Source organism: Rhipicephalus microplus, unplaced genomic scaffold (genome assembly GCF_043290135.1).
Source record: "Rhipicephalus microplus isolate Deutch F79 unplaced genomic scaffold, USDA_Rmic scaffold_34, whole genome shotgun sequence".
NCBI lineage: Eukaryota > Metazoa > Arthropoda > Arachnida > Ixodida > Ixodidae > Rhipicephalus > Rhipicephalus microplus.
Genome location: NW_027464607.1, coordinates 917,130 through 931,939, shown reverse-complemented (window position 1 = coordinate 931,939; position 14,810 = coordinate 917,130). Strand labels below are relative to the sequence as shown.

Genomic DNA, 14,810 nt, shown 5'->3' with positions numbered 1-14,810 from the left:
CCGTAGTGGAGGGCTCCGGAAATTTTGACCACCTGGGGTTCTTTAACGTGCACCCAAATCTGAGCAGACGGGCCTACAACATTTCCGCCTCCATCGGAAATGCAGCCGCCACAGCCGGGATTCGAACCCGCGACCTGCGGGTCAGCAGCCGAGTACCTTAGCCACTAGACCACCGTGGCGGGGCATTTTAGTTAGTCCACTCCACTGAGTTACTGTACGAGGGGAAAAGGAATATTTGAAGCAGTTATTTCGGGACCGGAAAGGGGTTATTGTAAGTTGATGCCTTTGGCGGGTGGCGTACCCAGAAGAAAAGGAAATGATATTGGAAACATCAAGCTTGTAATGCCCTTTAATTATTTGGTAAAGAAATTGTAGTCGTATTAAACGATTTCTTTCGGTAACTGAAGGCTGATTGGCACGATGTAGGAGTTCAGTTATAGAGGTGCGTCCAAAGCTATTAAAGATAAAGTGGACTGCCTTTTTCTGCATGTTTTCCAATTTAGTTATGTTAACTTTAGTGAAGGGGTCCCAAATAATTACTCCATATTCTAACACTGGGCGAATGATAGTCCTGTACGCTAGAGTACGCACCGTGGAATTAGAATGTTTTAGAGCTCTTCGAAGGAAAAATAGTTTTTGATTAGCGTTTGTAATTACGGAGTCGATATGTTTAGTCCAGCTAAGGTCATTGGTAATCCAAAGGCCAAGATACTTAATGTTAGTCACCTCAGAAAGGGTGAAACTTGCGGTGGAATAATTAAATCGTAGGGTTTTTTTCTTGTGGGTTATTCGTATAAATACTGTTTTATCGAAGTTAATTGACATCTGCCATAAATCACACCACTTTTCAATGTTATAAAAGGCACTATTCAGAATGATTTGATCGGTTACATTGGATATTTCAGAATATATGACACAATTATCTGAATACAACTTGATTTTTACAGGAATTTCATTCACAATATCATTGATAAAAATTAAAAACAAAAGGGGTCCAAGAACCGTACCCTGTGGGACGCCAGAGTCAACGGTTGCCTCTTCTGAACAGAATTCATTAAAAACAACCAATTGTTTACGGTTTATAAGGTAGTCTGCTATCCATTTTATTAGGCGCGGATTTTCAAGTGTTTTCTCTAATTTCAAAAGTAATTTCTTGTGTGAGACTTTGTCAAACGCTTTTTAAAAGTTTATAAAGATTGCGTCAGTTTGTGTCCCATTGTTAATTGAAGTTGCGAAATCGTGAATTGTTTCGACAAGTTGAGTACAGGTTGAATAGCCTTTTCTGAATCTGTGCTGGTGTTTTGTTAAGATATTATGCTTACTAAGAAACTCGAAGATATGCGTATGTATTATGTGTTCTATAAGCTTAGAGGTAGTTGACGTTAATGAAATAGGACGATAATTCGAGATAAGTTGCTTTTTACCCAACTTATAAAGAGGCTTGACTCTGGCGGCCCTCCAATCATCTAACTTGTATGATATACTTTTAGGTGAATCTGCATCTCTAGAAACTTTAAAGAAGACTCATTTGGCAATACATACAGGAATTTTAGCCCAGAAAAAACTTGTGCGAACTTTTGCAAGATTTTTTCCACATTAGGAGTATTCACATTTTTCTATTGTACACAAAGCTAGAAATCATCGACATATCTAAAGCAACCCTTTACATGCATTTCATTTAAAAGTGCTAAATAAAGTCTGTCTCTTTCTGTCATAAACAGATTGCACAGCACAGGCGCTAAACAGAAGACTGTAGAAATTTCGTCTCACTGCGCATACACACCACCTTCGTATTCGACAACAGCGAGTTTTAGGAGTTCAATAAAACTGTGTGCACTGATTGCACACTGTTTTTCAAAATTACTTTCACCAAATGACTCTATGCACTCTTCAACAGCTTGAATAGCAGCCGGATGTGGTATATTGTAAAACATAATATGTCAATAGAAAAACATTTAATTGGCTCACTTGATGCTCGAGTTCTTGTATCATGCATGGGTATTCGATTGGGCAAACAAACAGATGAGTATTTAGGTAAACAGCCACACATCCTTGCCATATTCCTTTATCCTTGATAATTCCAAATGGGTGGTTCTCTTTATGTATCATGATACTAAAAATGGGGGTTAGGGTAAGCTGGTTACTTCCTTTCACCTTCATTTTTAGCTTGCTAAGGGCAAGTATTTGACACCTTTTTATGGCCAAGTTTTCACTTGTTTCAGATTGCTTTCGTCACAGTCGGTAGCACCAAACTTCTTCCTAATTGCTTTTGCCGCCTTTTGTTCGTATTCGTATTTCTTCAACACCACAAACTTTGCAGTCTTGTTCATTAGCAGTAGCTACAAGTTGGCATGTCCTATATAGATAACTGTTTCCTTAACAGCACATCCTCGAATTTTCGGTTTGAATACCACATAATGCAGTCCATAATTTTCGAGATAATGACAGCTCCTTTTTCTTCAGGAATTCGATTGGCAATCCAGGGTTCACAGCCCCTGAGTGAACAAAAATTCAAGGGTTTTCAAGGAGCTAAAATAACACTTGACACTGCAGAAAATAACAACACCACTTTTTACAGCATAAAAACTTGTACTTAATTTTATTTGTATGGTTGGCATCATGAACGCACTCAAGTTACCATGAACTGTAGTCACAGTGTTCTCAATGTGTTTTGCACTCTTCATGTGACATTTAAGGGCAGACTCCCCATTCAATAACATATCGAAGCACTTCTCACATGGGAAAACTTTGCCTTAAGCGAGTTTTACGTACCTGAAGCAATCCACACTCTATAAGCAGCAATGCATAACCAAGGTGCCTCGAATTTGAACTTGCTCGGCATGGTTCCACCACAAGTGACGTGACTGTGAATATACGCGCACACTTGCACAGTCTCCACAAAAAAGCTATACTCTGTTTCAGAAGTTCTCTTCAGCACTGTGGAGGCTACAGGGCCCCTCAGTCAATAAGAAGGGTGATTAGCCACTCCACATATTCATCCGTGCCATGTCGGCTGCTCACCGTCTTCACGGCGTCTGCTCGCCGAATTGTTTATTTACACTCATTGCAGATAAGGCTGGTTTATTAACTTGAAGATACAGTAAAACTGCAAAACAAGCAGTCACACCACGCACTTAAAGCGTGGATTTGTTGCTCTGCTGAAGATCGGTGGACGCTCATGCCAGCGGATAACTTCAGTTTGTGGCTGTTTCTATCCGACGTTTTTTTTTTTTTTTTTTTTTTGGGCTCTCGTATAACTACTTCTCTGTCGATGCGTTTGTTCGCGTCTCTTGCTGCAATGCTTCTTCTCTCTCTTTTTTTTTTGTTTCCATCGAAGGAGGATAAGATGCGCCGGAAATGCTGTGCCATGTTGCATGTTCATTGGAGATGCGGCGTTCTCGGTCTGGTGACGCAGCTCAAGCACTGCCTCTACGCGTTGGTCTTAGCGAGTGCAGCAAAGAAAGCAGCATATCTCACTAATAACGATAAAACGTATCTGATGTTTTATTCTCAAAGTACGATGAAACAAATTGATGGCAGATTGCACCATTCATTTGTTGCTCTCAGTGCAGTGGGCGTGTAGCAAGAGTAAGATCGGATCAGAGCGGGCGGGCGGTTGCTTCTGCAGGGGCGCTGCCATATTGATTTATCAACACAGTTACCGGGGGTAAGTGACAAAAATAATGTTGTCCGTATGAACTAAATGCGAAAAGTAAACATATCACATATCGATGTGACATAACACATACCAAACAAACGCCAATTTGAGTCAACTCGATGAATTTTAAAGCACTTATAATATACGGGACTATGTTTTGCTGTGCAAGTGTGTGGCTTTCTTACACCCTATAGTTTCGGTAGTGCTGAATCAAAGTGGTGAAACAGAGTATTGGATTAGCTCTGCTGCTGCTGTAACCACGCAAGCGCTATCACAACTACAGTGTACTAGAAGGGTGCTCTTCACTGTACTAAAACACTGCAATATGGCTAGGGAATCGGGTTGGATTAAATGGTTTGTTGGTTTGAGAGCACATATATATATGTAGTTGGTAAGCACGCAAAAAAATCCACTAATTTTTGGTTGAACAAACCTTAATCGACGAAATTGAAGGGCTTTGAGGAGCTCAGACAAATTTAAAGGTTTTCAAGGCCTTGAAAATGCCATTTTAAAATTAAAGGGTTTTCAAGGGTTTCAAGGACCACTACGAACCTTACAATCGAATGCACGATTCCAATGGATTTCGTCGGCTTTACAGTTGGTTTCACCGCAAACTTTGGTCCCTTGTCCAGCGAGCATTGCACCTTGGCCGGTAGTTGGCACTCCGATAAATTAGTATGGCCTTGTACGTCCTGGCATTCTTCATTGGCTTTCCGAGGTAGCAGTGAAAAACTTTTTGCAGCGTTGCTCCTTGAGGGCTTGTGCCATTAATGAAAGTGGCGTGCCATCATTCTTCCGGCCTTCTTCTCCAACATGCTGGCACACGTTACTTCAATGCATTGGCAGCAAAAACCTACTTGCTTCCAGCTTTCTGCACACAGGATCTTGCAAAGCCTCCGAGAGGTTTTCTCTGATGCACTCGCTAACGGCTACCCAAGCCGTTCGAGAGTGCATTGACTCCTTTGGTGGAAGTAATTTCGAAAAACAGTGTAGAACCAGTGTACAAGATTTTATTGAACTCTTTTATCTGCAATCACTGTTTTTCCAATACGAATGTGGTGTGTATGCGCAGTGAGACGGAATTTGTATCGGCTTTTGTTCAGCGCCTATGCTGTGCGACCCTTTCATGAAAAAGGGAGATAGACTTTTATTAGCTTTTTTTATTGAAATACATGTAAAGGCTTGTTTTAGATATGTGGATGATTTCCTGCTTTGTGTACCATAGAAAAGCTTGAATACTGTGAACGTGGAAAAAATCTTGCATAAGCTCACACAACTTTCTGGGTTAGAATTCACATATGAATAGCCAAGTGAGTCTTCTTTAAGGTTTATAGACATGCAGATATATCTAAATATAGATCAGACATGTTGGATGTATCTAAAAAAAGCCACAAGGACCATGAGATACAGATTCGTGCATTTGAAACTAATTAAAATATTACAGCATTTCATTCACTCTGTGGATAATTATCCACAGAGTGAATGATGAGTGGGGCAAAGCGTCTCTATGTCCATCTGTTCTGTCAATCCATCCGTGCATCCATCCGTGTGTTAGTCCGTGCATCCATACATGCGTACGTTTGTTTGTGCATCCATCTGTACGTCTATTCGTCCGTCTGTGCATGCATCCACCTGTCTGTCTGTTTGTCTGTCCACGCATGCATTCGTCCGTGAATGTGTCCAAAATGCAGACGAGACGGCGCGCGAGTAACAACGACGAGACGTGAGCCAAGAAAGCAAAGCGCAAGCATCTTCAACGCACCCACCGCTCTGCTTCGTCCATGCCCCACCAACGGTACGACACGTACAGCAACGATCCAGAGACTGAGAGAGGCACTCGTTCTCCGCGCATTAAGGCAAAGCGTGTGCGGAAGCCAATCGGAGAATCGCAGTACTTCGGAAAGTAGCAGCAGAGTAACACCATCTAGAAAATGAGACCGAATCTCTTCTTTTCTTTCTTGTCTATTCTTTTTTTGGTTATGCGTGACGTGTGACAAGGCTAGCCAAAGTGGTGCTTCGCCCCTAAAAGGAGTAGCATTTTGTGGTTTAAAGCAAACTGTGTAAAAATACTGTCCGCATAAAGTGATGCAGAGCTTCATTACACAGGTGAAAATGCTCAAGAACAGTGAATTTCCTGATTCTTTGATCGTGTCGGCGACTGATAAGCTATTAGACAAGTAACGGGAAAAAGAATAGACCACGCAATGAAATGCCTACAAAGACAGCAAGACCAATATTTCTGCCATACATGCACAGTTTTTCACACAAACTTAATAAGATTGCAAATGCACAGAACCTCGAACTGCTTTTCTCGGCCCCGGAAAAACATACTGCAATGTGTCGGAGGGTGAAGGGCTGCGAGAAAAAATGTAATAGTAATACTGATTGCAGTATCAATCACATTATAAAGTTTGTCCATTATAATAAGAAGGTACATTGAAACCTTGTTATAGTGAAGCAGGATATAACAAACTAATGAATATAACGAAGCAATTGCAATTCCCCTTAAAATTCCCATAGATGCCCAAGTATTTAAAACCTCCTTTTAGCAAAGCAAAAATTTCCTCACAATAAATATAACGAGCCATTCTTCGTCTGCAATGAGCATTTACTGATAATTTTGGTATACGTCAATTCAATATCTTAAAGCGCGCGACAATTTACGTCTCATCACAGCTGCAGTAATTCAAAAGATGCGCCTTGCACTCCCCGGCAGCCGCCTGCGGCCTGCCAACACACCAGTGGGAGCGAGTCTCTGCCTCCCCCTTCCTTGGGAACTAATAAACTCGTCCACGCAGCAACTTGAGCGAGTGCGCGCGTCAGCCGGCCTCCCCTCTTCTGTAGAACTCGTTGACCCGCTCACGCGCATGACCTCCTCCTTTTCTTTAGTTCTGTGCTGGGGCCTAGCACGCCGCCCGGGCGGTGGAGATTGTGGTTTTCTTCGTTGTCATTCACTGTTGAAGAGCAACGCCACCTCTATCAGTTTCTGCCGTTAGACACGAGATGGACAACGGCAGCTGCAAACGTAAGCGCAAAAATAAACAATCGAGCAGACGTCGGCAATGTGAAAACCCGTTGAGTCTGGCATCAAGAAAAAAAAAGTGACCGAAGATTTCGGCGATGTCGCTGGGTGCCGCGGGTGACCAGGCCCTGACGTCGTCATACGCTCTCCTTGACACCAGCATTGTGCCTGTCTGCATGTACGTCGGTGCCGATGCTGAGGCGGTGACAGCCAAAGATTTGTCAGATGTGGATATTGTGCCCGCGGTGACGGACATGCATGACGACAGTGACATATGTGTTAACACCCCGAGCCTAATGTTGGCGAATCCGAAGTACCAACGCCCGCGCAAGCACTGGATGCGACAGGGCTGCTGTGCTGCTTCTTTGGTGCTTACATTAACGGCGAGGACGGACTCAAAATAGCCACTGCAGCTGGAAAAGCAGCCATCTGCATGAGGAAGAGTCGGCAAAATTCAATAATATTAAGGACCATTTTTCTTTGAAGATATCTGCCAGCTGGTGCGCTGAATTTGGCGGTAATAAAGTGCATTGTTCTTTGTTATTTTGCAATTTTTTGCCTTCCGATGGCCGTTTTTTTTTCGGCGCGGTGGGCTGCTGTGATATTCGTTGGCGTGTACATTCTGTCTTCCTGGCTGATTCTCAGTAGAAATGAATATTGACTATAACGAACTAATGGTTATAATGCAGTAATTACACCCCCCCTTCAACTTCGTTATAACGAGGTTTGACTGCAGTGCAAGACATTCCTGTGAAACGTGGTACAAGATACGTCGGACAGACGGAAAGGTGTTTAAAAACAAGGTTAAGAGAGCACCGAAATAACTGTCAATTATTCACACATCTGGGTAATCCAGCATCACATGTATCGCAATGTTAATATACGCCCCTTTTCGAGAAGACCACAGTCTTGCCACAGGTTTGTAATAAAACGGAACGAGTCATGACGGAATTTTTTATGATGACACAGGCATACGCCGACGAATGTATCAGCACACCACCTATTGATCCTTCTTTGAAAAAAACTCATTTTATAAAAATAACTTAACTTTCTTAATACTTTCTTTTTGTCTTGTCTCAGGTTTTTTGCGACACCTTTTCCTTCATGTATATATGCGAGGAAAATGTCAGAAAATAAAATATTTACTAGTCTGCGCTTTGTGTTTGTGGTGTGACCAGTCCACCTCTGTATAGTTAAAAGCGCTTTTAAAGAGCGCTTTCAAAAATTGTTTGGCATCACATCACTGTTTGAAAGTACAACTTCTATAGGGTACAGCAGATCAAAAATTCAAAAGACCGGTACCACAGCATAGTGAGGTTATGTCTAATGGATAAGCGCCAGAAATGCCCGGAGGATATGACGGCAATGCGGTAAACAGGCCGCTAAGACTTAAGGAGGCACAAGGGTCTTGAAAGCGAAAAAATAGCGAAAAAACGGATTTTTCAATTTTGTTGATATTCCACTCAGGACATCTTCCTGCACGTTCTCACAAAATTTGAGGCTTGTAGAAAGTATAGTTTTGCTAGGACAGAACATTTACTTCGCGAACTATCTAGTTTCACTCACTGGAAATTCCCTAACTGTCGATGCAGAGAGAAAGAGGCAGTAGCCTTCCAGGCAGCTGCTAAGCGGAGGCAAAGGGGAAAGCCCAACCCAGATTATTCTCCAGGAGCCTTCTGAGCCACTCGCAGTTGCAATCGTGCTCATCCAGAAGATAAAGAGCTTTTTTCACACGGTCATTAGTTTTTCCCATTTTTCTCAGAACACTTTATTGGGTTGTTTGCACGTTGTGGGCGCTGTTGTTACCCTTCTAATCACCCAGTTCTGAAGGATTTTTTTTATCTGATAGCTAGGCTTCCAAAGAGTACAAGATGCCTATAGTACAATGTTTCTTCACCATGAAAAATTTTGAAAATCTGGGCAAACAATAGACAGCGAAATCATGTTTCACGTTTATTGTTTTAACTTTTGTAACTTGGGATAAAATAGGTGCAGAAACAATAAATTATGCTTCTTGAAATCATTGAGCATTCAGGAATATATAAATGTAACATTTAGCTTTCTTATTGTAATACATTTTTTGCCAGTCATCCCAGAAGTAAAAAATAGAAAAAAACTGTATAAGTTTTTCTGCATAATTTACACAAAAACTAGTTGCATATTTGTAGTCAGCACGTTAAATTAGATATTACCTGCAAGTTTCATTACTCTAGCAGCAGTAGCAATAGTTACACAAGGCCCATGTGCCCCCTTAATCACTTTTTGATAATCATCTTCAGCTAACTGCTGGTTACTGCATGTGGCGCAATTGTAAATGTACTGCACGCTTTTTATCGCCCACGTGCCGCGCCACCATTCATGCTGCCTTTCTGTGCGAATTGGCCAAGTGTGCCGCAGAGACGCTGTGCCTTAACGAATGAAAGCAGCTCGCCACAGCCGCACCCATGTGCGGTCAGGAATGCAATGGGCATCAAGAACACATTTTCATGACAAACACGGGCCCCATTTTCGTGAAACACATGAAAATGGGGCCCAGTATGGTAGGTACAGCATCAGCTGCACTGGCGTGTGCTGCACACTAGGAACGATCGGCCTTGTGTAGCAGCAAATGATATGTGTGACCGGAGATTTTCGTTCAGTGGCGCATCTTCTAAGTACACACAGCACACAAACATCACGGAGGTCCGGACAAGTATTTCTTTATTCTGCGTCATGGTTTTCACACGCTCCATGCGAGAAAGCTGCAATTTATTCCGTGCTTTGCTGGTATCCACACGATCGTCAAGTGATGCAAATTTTCAAATGTACGTCAGCAGGTCGTGAATGTATTTACGACATCCTGGGCGTGCACTGAAATGCCTGATAAGTGTACTCTAGGAGACATTGCAGCCAATTCAGATGGGGCTGTGGCGATTTTGCGGTGCCTAGGAAGACTGAAAAATCGAAGATTAACCACATTCAATGTTCCCAATATTGACATTTGGTTAGCCCAGTTCGGCTTGGCTTGCCTGGGATCGCATCTTATGCAAGTGCACCAGTTTTGTTTCTGAAAGTCAGAGCATGCCCTTAGCCCCAGGTTGGGTGCAGACTCACCAATTTCTCAGGAAATGTAGCAGCATTTAGCATCCAGAGCAACCTAGCACAGTTTGGCGCAATTGGCGCAGCGATAGCATCACCGAAACGTTTATTTCGCTGAACTTGTGACGAGTAAACAGAAAGGCAGGATACACACTGGTACTGAGAAGCGAACAGAGTGTTGCCGTTGATCAAGTGATTCGTGGCAAGGCACGTAGCAAGGCATGTACGCTTTGTCCTATCTGTCTCCTTTCTGAATCATTCCCTGTGCACTAAGGAAGTATATTTCTTTTAAAAAAGCACATTGGCATTTACACATGCGGCGTTGAAAATTCGAGCATCATCACTGGTGGTTGCATTTTTTCTAGCATCAACACAGCTGTTCGCGTTTGCACGCTCAAGCTTATGAAGTGATCCCAAGATAATCTCAAATACTCTCAGACATTTTGGCACGATTCGCCCCAGGCACTATCTATACTTTTCATGGGCCGGCAACATGAAACAGAACAAAATGAGCATGTGTGGCAATATTGTCACAGGTATGGAAATACAACTTTGGCAGAGCTGCTGAAATGGCGCCGAATGGAAAACGACATTGTTGTTGTTGTGGGGCTGAGTCTGGCTTGCCCTGTTGACTTGCATTTTGTGCACCCTGTGCAGTGTGACCCCACTCTGGTACATACTCATGAGCTTTAAATAAATACTCCCCATAATGTTATCATCACATCCCTTCACTCAAAAAAAAAAAAAAAGAAAGGAAAAGATGAAAGACTCTTTGAAAGACACTGCCTTTGCAAAACCAATTTTTCAGTGAAATTTACAACCTTCATAGCCCTTCCTACTTTCAACTGGCGTGTAACAGAGATGTATCATTTGATGTGTGTTCACAGAGTGTAATAATTACCTAAGTTTATTGAGGACACGTGACCAGCAAACTGCATCAATAGGACACTTACCCCCAGAAGCATTCTCCTCTGTAAACAGAAGACAGATGGCTGCAATCTTTTTCTTGTGCAGAGGTGCCTGTAAGAACAGACAGAAAAACAAAGCAAACTTTTTTTACACGTGCCTGAGATTCACTCATCTGGTTTGTGCAAAAAAAAAAAACAAACAAACATGAATGATGAGTGCCACTGTTGTTGAAAATTCCGGATTGAGCTGGCCTATAGGTTCCTCGATATGAACCAGAGTACAAGCACATTTGAGCCTCTTTATAGGAGACATGCACTGAGCTGCTATTCTTGTCATATATTTTTTTTATTTATTTAAAATGCCTTACAGACCCATAAAAGGGGACTGAGTATGAGGGCATTAGTATATATATTGCAAAAAATACAGACAAACAGTAAAAAGGAACAAGGAAACAAACAAACAAATAATAAACAGCAAGGTGCAACAAAGTTGTACAGTAGAAAAATGCAATGAAATCAGGTTATCATGAAAAGATTCACGGTTATAGATGAATAAAATGTGATCTGGAAGGCTGTTCCAATGTGCTATGACTCGAGGTAATGGTGATTAGTTAAATGCCAGTGTATGACCATGAATTCTCACGAAACTATGTGCGTTGTGAATGCATCAAAATGTGCGCAAAGAGACATGAAAAGACAAACAGTGGCATTGGTTACTGCAGATGTACCTATGATATAAACATAAAAGGGTGATTACGCTGCATTGATCCAGTGACATTAATGCAAGGTCTTGTTTTATTCGGGAGATACTTGAATTTCTACCAGCTATGAATATCACTGCCCTAATCTGGATGGCTGTGGATGATGCACTCTAATTGTGGACGAACATATGTGAGATATAATAATGCCTGTACACTAGAAGGAGTGTTGTGTAAGTTTCTGTGCAGATAGCCGAGAAACTGGGAGGCTTTTAAAGAGACAGCTGCTTGGTGCGTATTCCAAGTCTGATAAAAGGTGAATACCGAGATGATTACACGACAGTGATGATGATGTTTGGTGTTTTGTGGCGCAAGGGCCACTTGATGACCAAAGAGAACCAGTTCGGTGGCGCAGGGTCTCCCCTGCGTCTTCTCAGGACAAAAATAAAGTTTTAATCAATCAATCAATGGGACTAGAGATGCGGACAATGATTGTGATAAGTGGCTGTATAAGGGTCTTATTATTCCTCGTGCTAAGGCAGGTAAAAACATAGAGGTATTAAAATCATGACCCTGTCGTGAAAAGTGTGTAGCGTCAATGGATGATGAAAGTTTGTAATAATAAAAAATCATGGTAGACATGCCAGGGTTCACACCCTGGCATCTAAGGGCCATGAGGCCGTGAGGCAAGTGCTTTGTTCAGTGTAGCCACCGCAGCGGAGACCTCTCTGGCGAGGTCGTGCTACAGGATGCCCGGGTATATAATATGAAAGGTACGAACTTACCTAAAAAAGCCTACAACGATTTATGTGTGAAAAGTGGTTTTCTACTGATGAACATTGCAGGATGAAGCGGTATTTGATGTTGGTAAGGTAATGGAAAGTGTGGTGTTCTCAGCGTGTCCAATTCTTTACACTGGATTAAAATGTGAAGTACGGTGAATGCCTCTTCACATCTGTCACACAAAGGCGGATCGCCACCAGACAAAAAAAATTATTGTGTAGTGTGTCTATGTCCTGTTCTTAACCTTGTAAGTATTACTTCTGTGTGGCATGATGTGGATACTGGTGGCCAATGACCAAGTTGTGGCTTGATAACATGCAGTTAAATGCAGTTACCTAAGCGTGTGTCCCATGTGCTTTGCCAATAACCCCTTAGCTTTTGTTTTATAAAAGCTTTCAAGTCAAGTGCAGAAATTGGTATCCATGTATTGATAGCTGGTCCACCAAAACGTTGCCTTGTATTTCGCGGTGCCCTGGCACCAGCAAACTACAACATACTGTTTAGATGCGTAGACTGTGCATAAAAGTGAGTAAAGTGAGACAAGGAAGGGGTTTTTGTGCTTTTTAAGAGTTTTCAGACCTTTTACTATGCTTAAAAAATCTGTATATATTATTGCCTATTGTAGATTTATTTGTTTAATAAGTTTAACAGTCTCAAGTTACAACTGCAGTTTTATTAAACAAAATTCATTGCACGGAAACACCGAAATGCGCAGGCGCAACCAACTATCACTTGTATCGGTGCTGACATCTCCAGTAAAGTTGTTTGTCCCGCGTGATGCACATGTCTCGCATAAAAGCCGTATTTCCGGGGTAACAACTATTGAGCGAAAGGTGGCATAGTGTTCGCAAGCGGTGATCACCACTATCATCATCATGGTTGCTAGAGCGGTAGGGCCAGCGGTGACCCCTGGTGGCAGGCAAGCCTTGGTAGTGGCAGAGAGAGTTGAGCAAGTCTCTTTCGGCTGGTGGCGTTTGGCGCGAACGGTTGTCTCTCACGGTGGGTCCGCCGTGGACGACACCTCGGGTCGCCTGCGGTAGGCCGACGTGGCAAGTGAGGCGTTATCGACACCACCTTGTTTATGGTCTTGTTTAATATTGTGTAAGGATGTCTTAGCACGTTGATCACGATTGGTGTACCAATTATTTGGCTGACGATATTGTCGTTCTAAATTAGTTAAATAAATATGTGTTTGGTTTGGATCGACCATGTCTGCTGTGTTCGTTCACTCCAAGAGCCTGTCGCTTGCCAATTAGAGACCCCACACACTAAAAGGTGTCACTCCACAAATGGTATGTTTCTCTCCTTTAACTGCTCAAAAAACGCACCTCTTTTTTCGTTAGCGCAACCGAGGGAACACTGATACACGTGCTTGTATTCGCCCTAATCTGTTCTGCTTCCATGATGTCTCTGGTCAATCTGAGTTTTGATTTGCCCAAATTGTGTGTGTAATACCTTTGAGCTGTGAAAAAGTGTACTACAGCCAGACAGTCAGATGTTTAAATGATCGACTTAGAGAACATGCGTCGACCTTGAAGATTCCAGCAGGTGGCACGCACTTGTCAATGCACTGAAGGGATCATGGGTGCAATCCGCAGTTCGGCAATACGAAGATTTTGGGCAAATAAAAACTCAGATTGACCAGAGAAATCACAGCAGCAGAACAGATTACTGCGAATGCAAACATGTGTATCAGTGTTCCCTCGGTTGCGCTAAGTGAAAAAGTGGTGTGTTTTTTGAGCAGCTGAAGAAGGGAAACATACCTTTTGTGGGGTGACGCCTTTTAGTGATGGTTGTGCCCGCGCGTATCGATATTCTCGTGCAATAAATTTGTTCTAATAAAACTGCAGTTGTAAGTTTAGCGTCTTTCCTGTCAAGTGCTTCCTTCCTTCCACCTTGTGTGCTCATATATATTTTCACATTCAAGTTAATTTCGTCTATAACTGATGAAGTACAGAGCTTGCTTTTTTCAATTATTGACAAATTGACAACAAGTCATCAGTAAAAAATACTACTGGTGGCATGTGTGTTATGATATAAAGTAGTAGAATGACTGGAGTAGTAGTTTTTTTTTTTTTTTTGTGAACACCGAAAAAAGTGCTTCATTGATTATATCGGCGCATTCGTCATCTGTGACTGTTGCGCCTTCTCCATTTGTTATGCTGATAGAGCGTGTTTCTTGGGAATTTAAAATGGGGCAAAACTGTCAAGGATTACGAGTAAGCAGCTGGGGTTGGTCAACATTAAAAAAGGTTCTTTTAGCATTGAGAACGGCTTTCAGGTAGGCGTTCTCTGCAATGTAATAATTCAACCATGCCTCAGTGCTTCCAAGACACGTGGCTGACCGGAAGCGACATTTCTTTTTGCTTTCTTATCTTTTTATAGCTTTTACAAACCATGGCTTGTAGTGATTTATGTGCATTGTAAGTTTTGAATATGTTTGTTTTCAAGTTCGTTCATCTTGTTTTGAAACAGCGTCCAGGTTTCCTGAAGTGTATGTGTGGGAAATAATGATTCAAAGGTTGAGAGGAAATGGCTCAATTCATTGTTCCTGGACTTGGAATCGCCCTTGTCATACAAGCGTATAGTTTTGTTTCGACTGTAGTTTTTGTATCAGTTGGAGAGTGAAGGCGGAATGTATTACTTTATGGTCACTTACCTCG

General features: G+C 42.1%; 1 protein-coding gene across 12 annotated transcripts in view; it reads right to left on the bottom strand.

Annotated features, from left to right (window-relative positions):
- LOC119162985 (tRNA (34-2'-O)-methyltransferase regulator WDR6) overlaps positions 1-14,810 on the bottom strand; it is a 996,048-nt gene that overhangs the window by 343,073 nt on the left and 638,165 nt on the right. For all 12 annotated transcript variants that reach the window (XM_075884507.1, XM_075884515.1, XM_075884512.1 and 9 more), the window contains one exon: positions 10,712-10,778. In XM_075884507.1, coding sequence (XP_075740622.1) covers positions 10,712-10,778 — 67 coding nt within the window. The remainder of the gene's footprint in view (positions 1-10,711; positions 10,779-14,810) is intronic.